Raw genomic sequence first — 20,563 nt, 5'->3', positions numbered from 1 at the left:
ATGCTTAGTGGCTGTTTGTCATACCATTTGTTGACCTTATTCCTTTAAGAAAGGACTAACACAAGAAGCAGATTTTAAACCACTTCCTTAGAGTGCCTAGTAAACATACTTTTCAGGAGAAAAACACCCCAAAACCACCCCCAAATAGCCTGACTGGACAAAATTTTTATCTTCCTCCACCAGAAAGACATGAGAAGCACACCTCTCTTGTAGAGAGCAGGACATGACTGTGCCACAACAGGCTCGTTCCCTGCCTCCTTGAGGTCAGACTGGAGGTTATCGCTTCTCAATTCCAAGGTTTTACCAAATGGCTGATAGTCCAGCAGCCACCTAATCTGGCTCATCAATGACTGCAGTTGCTGAAATTCTGCTTGTGTGCCATCTTAAAATGCAGGAGGTACATTTGGATAATCTTGGACTACTTCCTAAAAGGAAGATTTGGGACTCTGGTGGTGGAGGGAGGGTTGGGGAGACAGTGAGTGAGTGCATGCGAACGAACATAGCTACAGCACGTGCACTGGACCAGTTAACTCCTGTACAGTGACGTATTCGCTGGGACAAAGAAATATCTTGGGCATCTACCAGGGCATGGAAGTCAGCTCAATGCAGCTGACTGGGGTGAGTGCTGTTCCAATGCACTGCTGTAAGAAAATGTAGCACTACCCTCTAGGGAAGTCTTCAGGGAAAAAACCTCAGACTCCAAGTATAGTCAAAGGAGCGGAAAGATGGGATGACACATTCCAAGGAGAGACATCAAAGTTAGTTTCATCTGCAGTTTATCAGAGATAGAACATAGACTGACATTCTCATCTAGCAATTCAGAGGTTAAACTACATGATCCCACCACAAACCATTCTGCAAGCCTCCTTTCTTCTTTAAAGGTTAAAGTGCTCTGTGTCTCGTTTCACCAGTCTTCCCTCAGATTATTACTTTTGGTACTTCCAACTTCCATCTCTCTAGAGTAGGATATAAAGGGGGTTAGCTGTTCTGATCTGAACCATCTCAGTGCCATCTCACTGTGTGGATCTGCAGATTAATCGAATGTGTTGGAGCAAAAAAAGCTGTTAAGTGGAGAGTGATTGATGTGTAGGGCCATAGCTCGCACTTTCTACAATGGTGATCAGAAGTCCTGCGTTACACTGTGCTGCTAACGTCCTTCTCTGTTGAAGTCTTGCTTCTGTGAAGGGAGTAAGGGCTTGAACGTGTTGGTTCCTCACTAAAGGCACCTTCCAAGATTCCTTGCAGTGATTGCTGTGCCTTTGCCCTGAAGTCCCGTCCCACAAAAACATAGAGCAGGGGGTTGATGCAGCTGTTGGCATACGCAAGTGCTGTAGAGAGGTGATCCCAGAGGATCAATGACTCCCTCAGTCCTGTTCCAAGAGTAGGTGCAAGGGACAGAATCCCAACTATATGGTATGGAGCCCAGCAGACGAAGAATGCAGCTACCACGAGCACAATTGTTCGCAGCATCCTGTTGCGTGGCTTGTGAAACTGATTTGCACGCATTCTGAAAGCAACAACGGCATAGCAAACTGCCATTATGCCAAAGGGGAGTACAAAGCCAAAGACAGCCCTAGTGACGTTTATTACCACTAAGGCAAGGGATACAGAATAATCATCTTCATAGAAATTTCCCCACGAGTCATTACCATTGTAGGCTACAGGCGAGTATTCTTCCAATAACTCATTTACAGAATCATCCATATAATCTAGCACCTCGTCATCTCCAAAATTGTACCCACACTCAGTTTTGCCAGCATAAGCACTAGTCTCACGGTAGTGGAAGACAGGACAGCAGAAAAGGAAGGCCAGGATCCAAATGCCACTGCATACTAGTGATATAAATTTCACTGTTCGATGATTTTGACACCAGACAGGTTTCATCACAAGGAGGCAACGATCAATGCTGATGGCCACGAGTAGGAAGACACTAGCAAACATGGTAAAGATTATGACTGATGGAATGACTTTGCAGAGGAACCAACCATATGGCCAGTGTTCATGGAGGGCCAGGTGAACAATGAAAAATGGCAAGGACAAGCAGCACATGAAGTCAGCCACAGCAAGGTTTAGGAACCAGACGATGTTCACAGACTTTTTCATTTTCAGACCAGCTACCCAGATCACCAATCCATTGCCTGGGATACCTATGATGAAAACGATGATGAAGATAGCCATGGAGACAATGGATTCTGATGCATAATATACAGCAGCCTGTTCATGTGAACTGCTGTTACCCAGGAGTCGAGGCATTCTGTAGCTATAAAACAGAAAGCAAATTAGTAAGCAATTGACACCCTCCTCCCCAAATTCTTCTTTTTATCTGTACTGAAGCATCTCTGAGTCAGGTGACAGTACGGAGCTGTCAGGGTATCCTGACATGTCAGGCATCGGTCTATACAAGTTTGTGCTAAAGGCTTACTAATCTGACCATTATACACCTTCATCATTCTCATGGTGGCTAAGCTACATAAGCCCCCCTACTATTCAAACGAGGGGTTGTATACACTTCAGTTCTCCTATCTCTGTCAGCCCTTTGATTTCAGTCTGGTTCTTTTTAGTCTCCACTCTGAAGTGGAGCTCTCTATTCACGTGCCCACACTGTCACCAGATGTCTTTCCTGATCGACTTCCAGCTTTGTATACACTTCTCTTCTTCAGAAAGGTAAGTCAGCATTTTAGTTCCTTTTCCCTTTAAAACAAGTGATTTCTTCTGGCATAACCAGTGAAATAGGTTCAGGTTAAGAAAGCAATGCTTGTCTTAATGAAATAACCCTGCTCCACTTTCTGGACATTATAAACAGAACAGACAGGACAGCAACTCTGTTTGCTAAGGGGTATTTTTAGGGAAGTCTCAGTAAGCACTTCCTTCTTCCTGCTTTTGTTCTGAGCTCTCTGCTGGTTCCTTGGAAAGCTAGTCTTGATGAGGAAAAAGGCAAGAAATGAATGGTTTAAGAAAAACAGACAGATTTAGTTGTAGACAGAAAAATTAAAATACAGAGTAATGCGAGTAATGTTCTTGAGCCATTTTAGATATAAAAAAAGGTGTCTTAATGCAACACAATGAAGCTAAGCCACAGAATACTTAAGTGATGTTTTAAAACTATGAGAATAGTAGTGGAAAAATTTCAATTGCTCAATTATTCTTGGCCTTAATAAATTTAGAAAGGAAAGGAAAGTAAATCTAGCAACGTCAAGATAGAACTGAGAAAAAGAGCCTGATCTTCATCCTTTAGGCATTAATAGAATAGTTTATAAAATCCCTGTTAACTAAACCCTTGCTGAATCAATGAAGACAGTTGTCTTGCTGAACGGTCCCTAAAAGCATTACCAGAATGCAAGGAAACTGCATAGGTAAGAGCTGAATACAGCCTGCAGACGCAACTGAGGAGACATGAATAAGACAACCCAGACCGATTCTATTTTATCCTCTATTATGACAGTACTTAAATGCCAGTCAGGGACCGTTGTGTGCAGGACTAAATATTATTTAAAAAAAAATTCCAAATCATCAATCCCTTTCTTGCATAACATATAGTCTAAATGTAGAGCGATGCATAAGTGTTAGAACTGCTTCACCACGAAGAAAATGAGATAAACAGTTGTAACAAACCTTGTAATATACCACTTTTTGGTAACAACTGCTAAGAGGCTTTTAGGTGAGGGTGACCTGCAAGGAAAGCTATGAAAGAAGCCACTGGAAGGCAGCTGGGGGCTTAACTTAAAATTCTAACAAGTTTGTTCCATTTCCTGTGGTCTTGCTGATATATGCAGAAGCCACTTTTACAGGCACAACTGGAGAACAGTGCTGCAAGAGCTGAATCTTGCTGCCTTCCCATATAGCTACAGAAGATGGCATGAAGGGGATAGGGAATCAAGGAATGCTGTAAAGACAGTAATACAAATCCTACTCCAAAGCAAACTGAGGGATGAATCAATAAGAAGATACTGCCCATGCTATGTTTTCAAGAGTGCTAAAAAGGCTGCTATGTGGTTATGAAAATAGAAGGGGGAACTGGAGGGGAGAGAGAGGTTTTCAGGAGTGAAGAATAAGAAATTGCAAGTTGAAGAGGAAAGCAGAATTCTGCAGCTTATTATACCTACCTGAGTGAAGCAGATATTTCGGTGTGTCAGGGAGCAAGTACCATCAGTCCTGTCTCTGGAGTGACTGAAAAAAGAAACTCACATGACATTTTAGGAACTGCTGTTTTCCTGTATGTGCATGTGTGTGCTATGTTCTTTCACCCTGACGGAAAGACTTATAATGACTCGTATTTGAAGTTTTAGATATGACCTGCTGATAAAATAAACAGTCAAACCACAAGAAGCTGTCTCAACACCGTCAAAGTAAAATAGTGCCCTGAGTCAAAGAATAATAGAAAGCAAGGGAATGATAGGCACAGACATATACTTTACTATAGTTTCCATAAGACAGCTGAATCAGATGTCTTGCATGTTGGCATAACGCTGACCTTTGCTTGATGTAATTCATAATTCCAAACCCTGCCATGCCACCATCAGGTGTCTGATCTGTTGTCTTGTAGCCACTCCCATGTTTTATCAGATCAGCACATTCACCTAGCTAATCCCATTTCTGGGATTCTTATCAATCCAGATTAGCTTCTGTCCCAGCTTGAGACAGTTTAGTTCACCAAATACAGAACATTGTACTCAGCAAACCATAATTGGTCATGTCAAAGGGATTTTAATCTGATTTTTGACCTTTCAGGGTATTTAAAGTACTGTTGGTTTTTTTTTTTTTAGGAAGTAACTTTACTGTTGAAAAGTTAGAAGTGGTTAACTGAAATGCTGATACCACAAAATGTGGCAAGACTATAAAAAGACATCTAGGGCAAGGCATTTCAAATGTGCAACAATAGTGTTCCCCTTCACCCCTCCCAATTTGGGAAATCAAGACTGCTAGCAGAAATGACAAAGCCCAGACATACAAGAATCAGCCTTGGTATTTTGGTTTTGTTCTGGAAAATGAAAAAGGACAGAGCAGAGTTCCACTCCTGAGTGTGTCTGTGAAACACACAAATGCTGCCTCCAACACAAAAACCATGAAACCAGAAACAGGAAGGCAGGCCAGGGCTGGGCTGTACCCCCAAAGACGGAGGGGCTGTCAGCAGCCTGCCAGGAAAATTCCTCTAGCTGCATCTTATTCTGAGCTGCCATCTTTCCTGGGGGGACTCCTCAGACCCAGACAGAAAGTGTTGACAGGAGGGTACTCCTGTTGGCTCCTGTGGGCCTTTTCACCATCAGATTTAACTTGCTAGCTGTAGTCAAACTCTCCTTTGCAAGAAGGTCCTTCTCCACCTGTTGGCCAGCTCTGATCCTCCCAGTTAAAACCTCCCCTGCAGCCAACCTTGACACAGCCAGCTCACCCTGGACAGTGATGAGATGATGTGGTACCTCTCTGTATAGGTTTCCAGATCAATGAACCTTTTAAGCAGTTTGACTAGCGAAGTGTTTTGCACCTCAGCAAAAACGGTCTAATGATGTAGACACTCAAAGGAGATGGTGCAATGAGGAAAAAAGACATTTGGTTAGTTTCAGAAAATGGTTACTTAGATCAGACCAGACCTTTGACTTGCAGCGTTGATGGTAATCCCAAATCACCTCACGGCATTCTTTTCTTCTCTTCTGGATCTCTCCCTTCCCCTAATGATAAACAGACTGAATTAGCTTAGAAAGGCTCTAATTCACAGAATCACAGAATAGCTGAAGTTGGAAGACTGTCTGGAGACTGTCTAGCCCAACCCCACTGCTCAAAGCAGGGTCAGCTAGAGAAGATTGCCCAGGACTGTGTCCAGTCGCGTTTGAGTATCTCCACAGAAGGAGACTCCACAAACTCTCCGGGCAATCTGTTCCAGTGTTGAACCACCCTCACAGTAAAAAACTGTTTCATTGTGTTCAGGTGGAACTTCCTGTGTTTCAGTGTGTGCCCACTGCCTCTTGTCCTGTCACCAGGCACCACTGAAAAGAGTCTGGCTCCATCTCCATTAAACAGTCCCATCAGATAGATGATACGATCCCCCTGAGCCTTCTCTTCTCCAGGCTGAACAGTCCCAGCTCTCTCAGCCTCCCCTTGCATGACAGGTGTATCCGTCCCTTAATGGCTCTCCAGAAGTTTCACTCCACTATGTCCATGTCTCTCTAGTACTGGGGAGCCCACAACTGGACCCAGCACTCTAGACGCGCCTCACCAGTGCTGAGTGGAGGGGAAGGATCACCTCCCTTGACCTGCTGGCAACACTCCTCCTAATCTAGCCCTGGCAGCTATTGGCGTTCTTTGCTGCGAGGGCACATTGCTGGCTTACGTTCAGCTTTTTGTCCATCAGGACCGCAACATCATCATTCTCTGTAAAGCTGCTTTCCAGGTGGTCAGCCCCCAGCATGTACTAGTGCATGGGGTTGTTCCTCCCCAGGTGCAGGACTTTGCACTTCTTGAACTTCACGAGGTTCCCGTCTGCCCAGTTCTCCAGCATGTCCAGATTCCTCTGAATGGTAGCACAGACACCTGGTGCATCAGCCACTTCTACCAGTTTTGTATCATCTGCAAACTTGTTGAGGGTGCACGTTGCTTCATCATTCAGCTCATTAATGAAGAGTTCCACACACTGGAACCAGTGTCAACCGCAGCCAGACACCACTAGTGACTGGTCTTCAGCTGGACTTAGTTCTTCTGATCACCACCCTCTGAGCCCTGAGTGAGTTCAGCCACTATTCAATCCACCTCACTGTCCACTTAATCTAGCCCATACTCCATCAGTTTGTCTATAAGGATGTTCATATTGAGGTTTATCTTGATGTATAGACTTAACTGGCCACCACAACCAGTTGGCTAAAACCTTAATGCAAGTTACCATTTATATTGCTGTTTCAGGTTTGTTATTACGAAACTGCACCAGTCTATCAGTTACTAAATAGTTACACCCATATACAATTCTAAAAATGTGATCAGTACATTTACAAAAGCCTTCCTCCTGCAAGAGTATGCAGGTTGTCTCCAAAACACTGGCAATAACTGAGAATTCCACTTGTATTTCATATTTCTACTACTTTTTCTGCAGTTCTACAAAGCTTTGCAGCCCCTCTCAGATCCCCCATTTGTTTCTCTGCAGGTGGCGTGACTAGCTAGCTATGATCTTTCACAGACCCTGGATGTTCCTTGTGTATACGGCAAACCCACCTTCCTAAAAAATCTGTCCAAAACTCTCCCTGTAAATCTGAGCCATAACTAGCACAACTGTTTCTCTAGAAAGCATACTGCAGCAGTCTGGTGGCCAGTCTTTGCTATGTGCTTGTTTTCATCATTACAACTGTGCACTTTTAGTTTCATAGGGACTCTCCAGTAACATCGAGTATCTGCAGGGTTGCCCTGCACTGGTATTCCTCAGACTCTCCTCTTTAGAAAATCCACTGAATGACCCCAAGACATTTTTGTACATTGCTGAGTAAGCTCAGGTAAGCACAAGCTTTGGACACGAAGCAGGGAACAAAGCTTGGCAAAACTGGTACCATACATAGATCATACATAATTAAAAGGTAGCTCTTCAGAATAACAGGTTCTCAGTACTGGGTGAGTGTTTGGGTCAGGCATTTTGCCAGGGCATTTTCAGTGAAGGAAACACCATTTGAAATAGTATTTGGACTGTTTTGTAAAAATGCTCATCTTGGGGTTGACCTTTAAGTTATCTCATGAGTTGTTTTGTGAGGCTTGTTTACCCTGTACCTTCTGTGCAGAGAAGGAAAATTCCAAATGTTGGGTCCATCCATTAAGTACATTCCTGGACAATGCCTTTTTTTTTTTTCCTTAAATAAGCAAAGCAAAAAGCAAAGCAAAAGCCCAAATTATTCTTCTGCATGGTTTATTATAAGGCTACCTACAGATTGGCACTAACTGTGCATTTTCCCCTACTTGTGTAGGCCTTTTTATTTGCACACCTCATATGATTGAACATTGTGGAGTTCCATCCAAGATTTCTGCTATTCCTTGGTTTTCATTCATTGAAGATTTCTGTGTGGGAAGAATATGGATCCTCCACTGCTTTCATAGTCTCATTTTAAATATGTTCTCCTTCAAGATTTCAACCCCCCTGCTTAATCCTTTAAAAAAAAGTAAAAAAATAAAAAACTTTAGCTATTATTGGCTGTGCTTTGTATTTTCTTGGTCCAGAGATGCTTGTTTGAAAAAGACAAGAATGTTTTGTTCTCTGCTGATTAAGTCTCAATGGAATTGAATGGGAGAGGTATTCCTGGTGTCCTGGTGCTGCTTGTGCATCTTTCCTCACATGCCTTATAAAAGTTGGCCCTTTGCCACTCTCTCGTCTTAGATGCTCTCCTTCTAGATGAGCTGTAGGAGGACTGTGGCACACTGAATGACTGCAAAATAAAGAGGCAGGCGAAATTTAATATTGCTAATTGTGAATTATTGAATTTTGAAAAGCAACCATAACTATAGAGTGATGTACTCTAGATAAGTTATTACCGTTCAAAGAAAAAACTTAGCAGTCACTGCAGAATGTTCTATGAAAAATCCTGTCAACATGCAATGCTATTCAAAAGGTAAATGTAACAGGAAGTATTCAGTTGCTTCTTGAATACTGAATGCTGTAGTGGTCCTCGATCTTAAAAACAATTATAGAATCAGAAATGATACAGAAAATGATGTCTAGACAGCCATGGCTCAGAATGGCTTCTTTTGGTGGACAAGCTAAATAGATGAGAAAGCTTCACCTTGGGAAAGAGACATCTAAGCGGCAGTGTGAGAGACACGTGGAGAAGGTGACATGAGTTCTTATAGCACAAGAACTAGGAGGTATCAAATGAAATGATCAGGCAGAAGTCTGAAAACAAAAAATTACACTTTTTCATATTGCACAATTAGATTCATGGCTCCAGGGATAATAAGGGTAACTAAAAGTACAAATAAGTTTAAAACAAGCAATTAGATGAATCCAGAGAAAGTAAGTCTATAAAATATTGCTAACAAATGCACACCAAACCCCTGGCCCACAAAGCCCTTATACTCCAGATTGTTAGGCTAGTATACTAGGAAAAGTGTAATTCTGTACTGTTTTATAGGCTTTCTTTAAGCAGCTCTGTTCTTCTCCAAGGTTTGCCTCCATTAACCTCTTTGCCTTAATTCTGGCAGTCTGGCAAGCAACGTAACACTGGCACATTGCAAGCAGGGAGGCCTTCTTTTACACTGTGGCACATATCTGCATTGAGTATCAGTGCCATGTATTCCTCCTAGTTCTTGCCCAGGCTGCATGAAAGGGTTCAAATCTCTCTTCCCGGGCAGGTATCTGCCCGCCGCAGCATGTAGCCTGGCAGGGCACCCACACAGCAGGGTGTGGTCCTCTGCTCCCTGGGGCACCAAGATCTGCCACCAAGCAGAGTGTGTCAGCCCCTCCTTCCCGCCGCAGAGAGGCAGAGCAAGCTGCCAGAGGGGAAGGGGAAACGGAAGCTGCGCGTTTGTGTCATTCCATATCTGTTTAGGTACTTAGGTCACACCAGTGATGCGTCTTTCCTGCTTATCTACTCATACAGCTGTCAACATCATTTCTGGGGAAAACGAGGCCAGTTATACTTAGATATGCTAGTTAAATTACAAGTATCCTACTTTGTTAGTCTTAATGACCCAAGACTATTCCTGTCCTTGGCTTCAAAATAGCTTCACTTACCAGATCTATGGAATTAGCAGCACAGACTCCCTTTCTTTCTTTCGAAGTTTTTCTGCACTGGGCACTGTCAGAGATACAATGCTGGGCTAGTTGGACATTTGGCCTGACAGGACAGCTTGACGGCTATGATTGAGGTTCATTACTGTAAGAAATGTGAATATGATTCGTGTGAGTAAAAAAAGAATAGAAGAGGGAGGATTGGTTCATGTAGATGTGAAGACATAGTTGAGTGAAAGCACCATTGTTTTAATGCAACTGCGGACCTTGACGGGGAAGCTTGTGTAATCGCAAACTGCAGAAGTTCCTTTGTCTATGGGGTTGTAAGTTTCTAAGTGTTACAAGCTTAAAACCGGTTGGGGGACGGTTGATTACCGAAAGGAACGACAGAAGACATATGCGAGATAAGAAGGTGAAGAGTTCAACCTTAAAAGTCTGTATAAAGGTTGCTGAGGAAGACTCTTACTTCATCCCGAGACCCTCGCCCAAGACCACCAGGAGGCAGTGCGCATGTGAAAGGGACTTGCAAAACTCATTTTAATACGAAGCGAAGGACAATTTGCATATTGCATCACCCTGTTAAATACGTAAGAGTATAGACTATAAACGCTATACGCTGCTGTCTGTAGGTGTGCGTGTTGGTAGAGCCCAGGCTCCCCGCGCACCCAGCACTGTTTGCTTGCCTTTATTCGCTAATAAACCAAGTTCCTGTTAACGTATTATTTCGGGACTCGGTCATTTATCACAATTACCATCCTGTTCCACTTATCTCTGGAAACAGCAAGAAACAAACTTGCAGATACCATTTCACCTCTCACTGCATTAACTAACATTATTCCACATCAGAAAAAAAAAAAAATCCTCAAACTTAGTGCTGTTTCATTCACTTTTTGCTTTACCCTCAGCAATAAACTGTGCTCACTCGGTCTTCCATGGATAGCTTAAATTACTTCCTAGCACAATTAGCCCATGCTATGCCCACCCTGGCTCTGTGAATATATAACTTTGTTTGTAACTTTTCTTACACCTTTTCTTCCAGTTTTCAGAATAAACATTTAGTACTTTTAGAGACTCAGTCATAGGCTACTGCATAGCAGTAAACTTCAACACCAGTCTTCACTGAGAAGTCACTATTTAAAAAAATAACAGTTTAAATGCTACTAGTCTTATAATATTTGATAAATAAACTACTATCTATACACTATCTTGGCCACATTTCTGAGAAGTCACACTCCTGAAATTAACCTTTACATAGCAGGCATTTTCACCACCTCTAGCTGCAAAACTTGTAATGTTTTGTGCCATGTTTTCTCTTCGGTTTGCTGTTTTACCAAAGGCCTCCGGATCCCAGCACCACAGGCCACACAAAAATCCATTTTCACTTAAAACCCAAGCTTTGACCCAAGGCTGCAGGAAAGAAAACCATGCTGGGGAGAAACGCCCAGGCCCACTGCCGAGGGCACGCAGGGATCCGCAAGCCCCCTCAGATATTCGTGTGGCCCCACAAACCCCAGCCCCGTGCTTCAGCACTGCCCAGCCGCGGCTTCCTAGCTCTCGGCGCGACACCGGCGCCTTTTGCCCGGTGCCACCGTGGTCTGGAGCCCGCGGCCGGCGCCCGCCCTCCGCGTACGGGGCCGGCGGGCTGCTGGCAGCTCAGGGCCTCCCCAGCACCCAGGGCGGGGACCCGGCCTCCCCAGGGGCGCGTTAGCCCGCCCCGCTCTGCCCGCTCCCGGCGTGGCTGCGCCCACGTCCAGGATGGCGCCCGGCACTACTTCATTAGCCCGAACCAAACATGGCCGCGCCAGGCCCTGTGGGGCAGCTGCCAGGGTCCAAGATGGCGCCAACCCCCGCTGCGGTGTCAGAACCGGCTCCAAGATGGCCGCCTCCCCGCCCCCGCGCTTTGCTGCCAGGATCCAAAATGCCTTCCTCCACGCCTTCGACGTGGCTTCCTTCCTGCCCGGCCGCCCCAGCGCCCCTAGGCAGTGTCTGCCCTCATCAAAGATGGCGGCCGGAAGCGCCCTCCGTTACTAGGCTCCCGCCCTTCGCTCCTCGCCGGGTTGTTGGGGTTCGGGGCCGAGATGGCGTCGGCTGAGCTGGAGTACGAGTCCGTCCTCTGCGTGAAGCCTGATGTCAACGTCTACCGCATCCCGCCGCGCACTTCCAACCGCGGGTACAGGTGAGGGAGCGTGCGGCGCCCGGGATCAGCCTGGCTCGGCGCGGCCCGGCCCGGCCCCAGCCCCTGGCTGCCCTGCCCGCCCTGCCCGCGGGGCTGCGACCGCAGCCCCGCGGGCAGGGCGGGCAGGGCAGCCAGGGGCTGGGCTCGGGAAGTGGCGTCGTCGCCCCGAGCGGGGCCTTGGGAAGCCGTGGCCTGCGGCCGCAAGCAGGTCAGGCCTGTTCCCTGAGGCGTTAGCCCCCACTGGCTGCAGCTTTGGGGGACGTACCGGCTTGAGTTGCCTCTTGTAGGTGGTCTGTCCGCACCTAAAAGCGGGAGCCTTTGCTCCGTGCTGTGGGGGAGCAGGGGCTGCTCTGGTAATCATGTGCAGGAGGTGAGGGCACCTGAGCAACTTGCTCTTCCAGGCAGAGCTGACCTCCGCTCCCAATTTGGCCGGTTCCCTGGGATGTGAGTCTGATGTGGTAGAACGGCATGTTGAATTTGGCCTGTTGGCTCTCCTAGTAGCAGGGAGGAAGCCAGAAGGAGTTTGGCATGATTTTTAAGACGAGATTGCAGGACCAGGAGGTAGAAATGCCTTCTCTCTCTTTAGCCGAAACCAGTGTGACTTTGTGAGCTGTGACCACAGACTTGCTGGAGAAAGGGGTTTGTGGTCTGAAGTGCTGATGGGTGTTGGTGGTACTCGCTGAACTTGGCAAACTGTTGCCACTGTGGATGTTGTGCCTGGCCACAGGTGTTTGTTTCCAGTTGTAAAATCTTGTAGGTTGGGGTTTTTCTCTCTTTCTTTTTTCTTTTCTTTTTTCCTTTCACAACAGTCTGTAACAAAGAGTTTGATGGGCCAGCCAAGATGGCTGTGTGTATGATGTTTTACCTAGTGTAAGCTAGCTGCCTCTAGGTTCAGAAGTACTTGATGTTATTTTACAACAATAGGGTAGAATAATGGAGTGGCTTTTCAGCATGCTATTGATTAATTTTTGGGGGCTTCCTGATGCTCACAAGTCACTTATTAGTCGCTTTCGGGTTTACTGTTCCAAGTGAGTTTCTGGGTTTCAGTCTCCCCTCTTCTGCAAGCTGATAAAGGTAAAGACCAAGCTGATGTTCTCTGCACTGTATCTATTTCCCTTTACTCAGAGGAAAGAGAGGCCAGTCAGAGCCATGTGTGTTGACTGGCAGCAACGGAGAGGAGCTGAGACCTCATATATTGTTTGGGAAGAGATTGGAATAAGGCAGCTGCAGGTGTTGAAGGTTTGGGAGCAGAGACTGTTGCTGAGATGGTTGGGCAGAAGTGGAGGGGTTGATGTATGGTCAGTGAACAGTTGCTTTTCTTTTCAGGGCATCTGACTGGAAACTGGACCATCCGGACTGGACAGGGCGGCTTCGTGTCACTTCCAAAGGCAAAACTGCATACATAAAACTGGAGGATAAGATTTCAGGTAAGGGAAAAGGCTGTGGCTTGGCAAGACTGCGACTATGATTGCTGCTTATGAGCCTGTGCTTCTAAGCCTGCTCAGAGCTGTGCATGGCAGCCCTGGCCACACTTTAGGAAGAGGTTGCTCTCCTGAACACCCGATTCTTTGTCTGCAGGAGAACTTTTCGCCCAGGCTCCTATAGATCAATACCCTGGCATTGCAGTAGAGACTGTGACAGATTCCAGCCGCTATTTTGTCATTCGAATTCAGGATGGGACTGGTGAGTTGGGAGATCATGTATGTGCCAAGTGCTAGGGGTGGAGGAGACTTAGCCTGATGGAGCTGGGTGTATGCCAGGTGGATTGAAATGGTGTTGGGAGTGCTAAAAAGGCTGGGTAGCGTGCCTGGAGGGGTAGGAAGGCAAGGTTAACAGAGGAGGGTTCTCTACGTTGCACAGAGTCCAGGGGCTGGGAAGGAACATTCAGTTTCTGAGAGTGCCGCATGGGAAGAAGGGTGCATCCTGAAGGCTAGGGACAATGAACTGCTGTGAGCTGCTGGTGTCCAGCTGCAGGTGTGTCAGAGGGAGGTAGCACAGAGTGGTTTAGGAGAAGCAGAAGGATTTTGGAGTGAATGAACACAAGGGCCCATTTGCAGGGCACCTCCAATGACTCCTCCTGTCTCCTTGCTAGGACGAAGTGCTTTTATAGGCATTGGCTTCACGGATCGTGGTGATGCCTTTGACTTCAACGTCTCTTTGCAGGATCACTTCAAGTGAGTTGTGCTTTTCTGGAATGCTGTTTTTCCTCTGGCCTGTAGAACATGGCGGGTGGTGGTGCATGTTCATTTAGCGCAGGCTTCCTTGGGATGGTCATGAAGCCCTACTCTGGCTCCATCAGGGACACTTGAGTGTGCTGCCAACTGTCATGCAAGCTAAGAGTCCTGCAGGGTCAGATCTGTAAGTCTTAAGCTTAGGTCCTGTGATGCTACAGGTGCAGTGTTAGACAGTCTCTTGGGTTTGTGGTGTTTGCAGCTTTTTGCTGTACTACACTGGGAGTAGGGAGGTAGCTGGTTTGACAAGGCAAGGTAGTTCTTTGGTGGGATGGGGAGAGGAACCATGCATTTTTCTGAAACCCTGTTCCCCTTTGCCACAGGGTCTTATGTCTTCCTCGTTTCTTTTTAGGTGGGTGAAGCAGGAGACTGAGATCTCCAAGGAGTCCCAGGAAGCTGACACACGTCCCAAATTAGACTTAGGGTTTAAGGAAGGGCAGACCATCAAACTGAACATTGGGGTAAGCAGCCCAGTTTACCCTGCTTCTTTCTCTGGATCTGCCAATGGAGACTCTTCCTCACTTGTGCTTTCTTTTTATACAGAACATGATGACAAAGAAAGGAGGAGCAGCCAAGCCCCGTGTGTCTGGATCAGGGGGCCTAAGCCTGCTGCCACCCCCACCAGGAGGCAAAATTGCAGTCCCTCCTATACCTCCCCCTTCTTCCACAGCCATTGCCAACCATGTCACACCACCACCCGTGCTGAAATCCAGTAACGTGAGCAGTGCAGGTAAACATTAGCATAGAGCAAATAGTCTGTCAGACACTAGTAGGTGCATAGAGAGGACTGAGGCCTGTTTCAGGGAACCGGTATTCAATCTAGTGCCAACAGTGCCCTGTAAGACGTGATGTGTCCTGAGGGCTTTGCTCTCTTTGACCTGAGGATCTCCATGCTTGTTTAATAATACCTGCTTGTTCTTGTTGCAAGGAGGACAGCATTGTAGCTCCTGTCCTTGCAAAAGGAGAAACCAAGCGACTTGGTCTAAACGATCTGGGGGGGATGGGTATGAAATTTAAATAGTTGGATTTTTCTGAACTTTAGGGCTTTAGGGGCACTGGCAAAGCTGTGTAGGGTGTCCAGAAAAGTACTGCACAGTCACTTGCTTTCTGCACAAAAATGCAAATAGACTTGTGGTTGTTGTTGAAAGATGCAGGAAAAGCACCTCTTGAGTGGCTTTGAATAGGGAGAGAGGAAGCTTTAGTATGAGCAGCAGAAAGAGGTGCAAAGTATAAGTGGGATTGTGGGTATAGTGGGTTATTTTTAAAATATGTATATAATTTTATATAATAATATATATTAGTTATATATAAAATAATAATAAAATATAAAAAAATACATATGTTGAACTTCATACATACATACATACATATATATATATATATATATATATGAGAAGTTCAACAAGGCCAAGTTCAAGGTCCTGCACCTGCGGTGGGGCAATCACTAGTATCAGTACACACTAGGGGATGAATGGATTGAGAGCAGCACTGCAGACGACGACTTAGGGATACTGGTGGATGAAAAATTGGGTATGAGCCGGCAATGTGTGCTTGCAGCCCAGAAAGCCAGTTGTGTCCTGGGCTGCACCAAGAGAACCGTGGCCAGCAGGTTGAGGGAGGTGATGCTCTCCCTCTACTCCACTCTTGAGACCCCACCTGGAGTACTGCGTCCAGCTCTGGTGTCCCCAGTACAAGAAGACATGGACTTGTTCGAGTGGGTACAGAGGAGGGCCATGAAAATGATCAGAGGGCTGGAACACCTCTCCTGTGAAGAAAGGCTGAGAGAGTTGGGGTGGTTCAGCCTGCAGAAGAGAAGCCTCTGGGGAGACCTTATTGCAGCCTTTCAATATACATAGGGAGCATAAGAAAGACAGAGAAAGACTTTTTACCAGGGCCTGTAGTGACAGGACGGGGGGCAATGGTTTAAACTGAAAGAGGGTAGATTTAGATTGGATATAAGGAAGAAATTCTTTACGGTGAGGGTAGTGAGGCACTGGAACAGGTTGCCCAGAGAAGTTGTGGATGCCCCATCATTGGAAGTGTTCAAGGCCAGATTGGACAGGGCTTTGAGCAGCCTGATCTAGTGAAAAATATTCCTGCCCATGGCAGAGGGGTTGGAACAAGATGATCTTTAAAGGTCCCTTCCAACCCAAACCATTCTGTGATTCTATAACAAAGAGGTTGCTGCAGTCTTCTGGATGCTGTACTGAAAGTGTTACCATACAGAGGTGTCTGGAGAGCTGATGATACTCTTGTGAAGGCAGAGACTTTAGCAGTGCTGTAGACAGATCAAAGTGAGAAGAAACCGCAAGCTTCTGAACAGGGCTGGGCTCCAGTGCGTGATTTGTACTGTTAAGGTGATGTCTGTTTAGCAACTGTTATGATTGCTGAGCTTGGGCTGAGTCTGAGCCTTATGTCTACTGGGAGAGGTAATATGTCACAAATCTGCCAGTTGGTATGCTAGGTGGAGACTGAATAGTTCTCGAAGACCATGTACCCCTGCAGCATGAGCTGGAGGCTCCATGCACATTCAGCAAAAGGAGCTGCTGTTATAACAAAATCCTTAAAAAGTCTAACCTCCTTCTGGAGGGAGAGCTGGAGTCCCTTCAAAGATTCTCTGTCCCTGCATCCAGCAGTTTGTGTAAGGTGACAGTTTAAATGCCTGTGGGGTTTTCTTCTTGATTATCTTGATTTTTTTTTCTTTTTTTTTTTTCTTCTGCCTTAGATATTCTATTAGACTTAGATGCTCCTGCATCTGCATCCAAGGCACCAGCATCAGCTACCACAGACCTCTGGGGAGACTTCAGCACTGCATCCAGGTAAACTATGGTGAAGGGAACTGCACAGAAGAAGGGTAGTGTCCTGATGGGCACTGGAAGAGCCATAAGTTAAGAAGTCTTATTAGATCTGCTCCTTTGATTCTCCTTTCTTTATTTCAGTGCTGTTCCCAATCAGGCTCCTCAGCAGTCCAACTGGGTCCAGTTCTGAATGGTCAAAGCAGTGGAATGGGACAAACTGATGACCAAGAGGCTCTAGAGGCACCAAATGGGATCAGAGGGGGCACAAACCTCTCTAGTCTTCAATCAAAAACAAAATCGGGACAATCCTTCCTTTTTAAACCAGATCTTCACTTCAGTCAAACTTAGTATTTTTGATCCCACAGTGAAACCACTGAACCTAAAGAGAACATACTGACTCCACAAGATGGGCAAGCAGGAGAGAGGTAGCCTCATCTCTTCCACCTACTTGGCCATTACATGGTACACCCTAGCTCTTTTTCCCTGTCTTTCCATACAGGGAAAGCAAGAATCCTGAAGAAGGTGGGTACAAGAGGAGGTTGGGTAGGTGCCTCTGCATTCCTTGTCCTTTAAATTTTCTCTGGTTAGACTGTTGCTTTTTGTGGCTGCTTTCAATAGTGACTCAAGTCTCTGCAGCTTGGCCTGCAGTGCTGAGGACAGCTGCATTTGGCTGCAGCTTGTAAATGGAAGCTGTAAGGCGATTGGTCTTGGCCTAACACAAAACCCTCTTTGATTAATTACATCTGTGGTGAGGAGTGAACCTCCCCATGCACGCACTACTCTTCCTCTCTTTGGTGCAATTCTTGATAGTGCTGGATGTTCCTGTGCTCTTGTGGGAGGAGTCATGCAAGTCCTTGAGTAGACCTGCTGCCATTGTGCTGTAGCTCCAGGTGGGCACCCCATCTTGAGGCTCCTTGTTTGGCTTGCAGGTTCACTGGAGGAACTTCTCTCACTTTCACTCCTTTCTCCCTCCCACCCCATGCAAAGGCCTCATTGTCATTGAGCTGTTTTAACTGGAAATAGCTTTAAAAAAAAAAAAGGCCTGTTTTTATAATTTGGTAGTTACTTGCACTAGATGACAACCAGGTAATCCCACCACTCAGCATTTCATGTTCCTGCGCCACTATCCTGAGCCCTGGCCTTGTGTTGTGACTTGGCACTGTGTTACAAGTATTGCATATCCATGCCACAGTAAGAACTATGGTGCGACAGTGGATTATTCTCTGGTGAAGGGACAGTCTCCTTCCCCTTTTCAGCTCACACTTATCATTTGGGCAAGAAATGTATAGTAGGCCCAATCTTGAGAACTGTGGCAGCAAAATTCTCCCACCTGTGTTCCTTCTTGTGGCTTTTCTGGATGTGAGCTGGTTAGTGTAACTTGGATTTTTTTTTTTTTTTTAATTTATTTTTAATGTGCCTCAAACCCCCTCTATTTCCCGTGTGGTTTAGGGGGTTAGAAAGAGGTAAAAGACCCTTACTCTCTGCTGTTCTCTTTGGGAGAGTTTCCTAAGGCCCTTTGATCTGGACACTATTCCATCTTCAGCAGCTGTGGATGTGACCAGATCACATCCAGATGTAAGTCTGCTGATTACTCTGGGCGAAGCCTGTGGGGAGGCTGGAAACCTCACAATGCTAGCTACCCTCTGTGCTAGCTGATAAGACAAAACACTGGCTGGGAAGGTGGTCTGAGTGATTCTTCTACAGCTGTACCCAGTTACTAGAACACTAGGGGTTTGATACTTCTCTGGAAGGCTTCTTCCTGTTTTGAACAGTCAACCAGCAGCAACACTTTTGTAACTGGGATACACTCTGCTAGCACACCTGTGCAAGTAAATTTTTCCCTCTGGGCAAAGATTTCCTGGTGAGGCTTTTACAAGAGAGTAGTTAGCTGTATGCACCTTGTACTTGCAAAGGTCTCTTGTCGTTTTTGTCTTCTTACTACACTGAGGGCATTTTGGAGACAAAGCTTAACTTAGACCATCCCTCTGGGAAGCAAAATTCTTGAAAATAGCTCTAAAGCTGCTGCAGTTCCACTTGTGGAAGTGGGGACCAGATTGCTCTTGGATGTATTTTAAGTAGTCATTTAATCCTGATCCCCTGGCTCTCTTGGTGTTCCCCCTGCCGCCCCTCCCCCATCTTCATAGTCACTCCTGCAGTCTCATTGTGCTTAAATTTCCTGCCTCCTCTGAATTTGTGGGTGGCTATAATCTGCTAGCGATGTCATGGACTCTGCTAGTTAGCTTTTTGGGGGGGGTTTTTTGGTTGGTTGTTTTTTTTTTTTCTCAAATCATTGTGAGGTCCTGTCATTTCAACTATGTATCAGTTCCCCAAACCAGGGAAGTTCGTGGCACCAATTAACAACTAACTAGGAGCCTCTTCTGTATTGTCTTAGTATTCTGGAGATAATATATTATGTATTTGAAAAGCTGAAGAAGCAAAAATTAAAGATATATGTATATAAAGCATAAGATGTACTGGTGCAAATGGTAATTAAACAAGTAATATTGGGGAAAAGAATGTCATGAGTCTTCTAAGTTGTCAAATTGTTGTTGCTTTGGAAGCCCTGCAGATTGAAGTTCTGTATGTCTCCAGCAAGATCCTAGTAGCCTACTTACCCTTCTGCAAGTGCATTATGGCCTGCAGACTGCACAAGAGCAACTTTAGGAGTGAACGGGTTCAGGCTCTGTCTGGGCGAAGAAGTAGGAGCATGGAAGAAGGACACAAAAATGACCTGTGGCTGTTCCAAATGGGCTAAAAAAATCAAGCAAACAACAACATGGAAACAGGCCTGACTGTAGGGGGGTGTGTGTGATGCTTGATAAGAATGTGGATAAAACTAGCAAGTGAGAAAACTTAGTTGCCCTGCCATTTAGCATTTCAGACATTAGAGGCTTCTACACCCTGCAGATGTTTTCAGAATTTATTCTTGCCATGCTTGTAAATGGGAAGCAGTCTCTCTGCTGGCTGCAGAGATGAGCAAGGTGAGCTGAGCGGGCCCTTTGTCAGGGAGCAGCAAGGGCAGGCTGCTCTGAAAGGGAGAGCAAGCTGGAAGCTGAGTCACAGCAAGGCAGGCAGGGGCAGTGGCCTCGCTGACAAAGGAACAGTCCCACAGTACCTGATCAGGAAGACCAGAGCAGGTCAGGATGAGGATTTAGATCAGCAGGGTACATGGCCAGGCATGGGCATGGCTGCACTAGCTCAGGCAGGGCTCAAGGATGAGAACCTTAGCTGAGATAAGCTTGCAGGCAAACCTTGCTGAGGTTTCTCAAAGCCAGACACCTATATTATTCAAGCTGGACCTGAGTCCAGGCAACCAGTCCCACAGAAGATTGAGAATATGCTCAGGGCCCTCACATTCTTCTATCAAGCCCGCTCACGGCCATCTCTTCTTGCACAGCTACGCTTGCTTGCTGTTCCTCTGCCAGACAGCAAAGCTCTACATATGGTTGTGTTGAAAGTACAATGAAGTTTTGTGGCCTGGCTAAAGATGAGAAGTCTTAACCTTTTAAGTCAGCTGTTTGACACCAGTAAACGCTGGTGTCATTGTCAAATATTCCAGCATCTGTGGCAAAAAAAAAAAAACAACTCTACATTTCTTCAGATCTAGGAGCAAAGCTGTTATCCTGTTCTGGTGAATAGGGTGAATATGTTGCATAGGTCCTGGCCAGGC

General features: G+C 45.9%; 2 protein-coding genes across 2 annotated transcripts; one reads left to right on the top strand and one right to left on the bottom strand.

Annotated features, from left to right (window-relative positions):
- Positions 1-926: 926 nt before the first annotated feature.
- Positions 927-4,155, bottom strand: C3AR1 (complement C3a receptor 1). Its single transcript, XM_050914708.1, has 2 exons — positions 4,104-4,155; positions 927-2,260 (listed from the first exon to the last, which is right to left on the bottom strand). Exon 2 carries the CDS (start codon positions 2,251-2,253, stop codon positions 1,135-1,137), a length of 1,119 nt encoding a protein of 372 aa, XP_050770665.1. The 5' UTR covers positions 2,254-2,260; positions 4,104-4,155; the 3' UTR covers positions 927-1,134.
- A 7,592-nt stretch (positions 4,156-11,747) lies between these two features.
- On the top strand, positions 11,748-19,397 carry NECAP1 (NECAP endocytosis associated 1). Its single transcript, XM_050914301.1, has 8 exons — positions 11,748-11,864; positions 13,191-13,291; positions 13,443-13,547; positions 13,957-14,038; positions 14,448-14,556; positions 14,639-14,825; positions 16,821-16,914; positions 17,035-19,397. The coding sequence occupies exons 1-8, from the start codon at positions 11,767-11,769 to the stop codon at positions 17,081-17,083; spliced, it is 825 nt and encodes a 274-aa protein (XP_050770258.1). The 5' UTR covers positions 11,748-11,766; the 3' UTR covers positions 17,084-19,397.
- The last annotated feature ends 1,166 nt before the right edge of the window (positions 19,398-20,563 follow it).

This window comes from Gymnogyps californianus, chromosome 1 (genome assembly GCF_018139145.2).
Source record: "Gymnogyps californianus isolate 813 chromosome 1, ASM1813914v2, whole genome shotgun sequence".
Taxonomy (NCBI): Eukaryota; Metazoa; Chordata; class Aves; order Accipitriformes; family Cathartidae; genus Gymnogyps; species Gymnogyps californianus.
The sequence above is the reverse complement of the archived record's forward strand: the minus strand, read 5'-3'. Positions and strand labels throughout refer to the sequence as shown.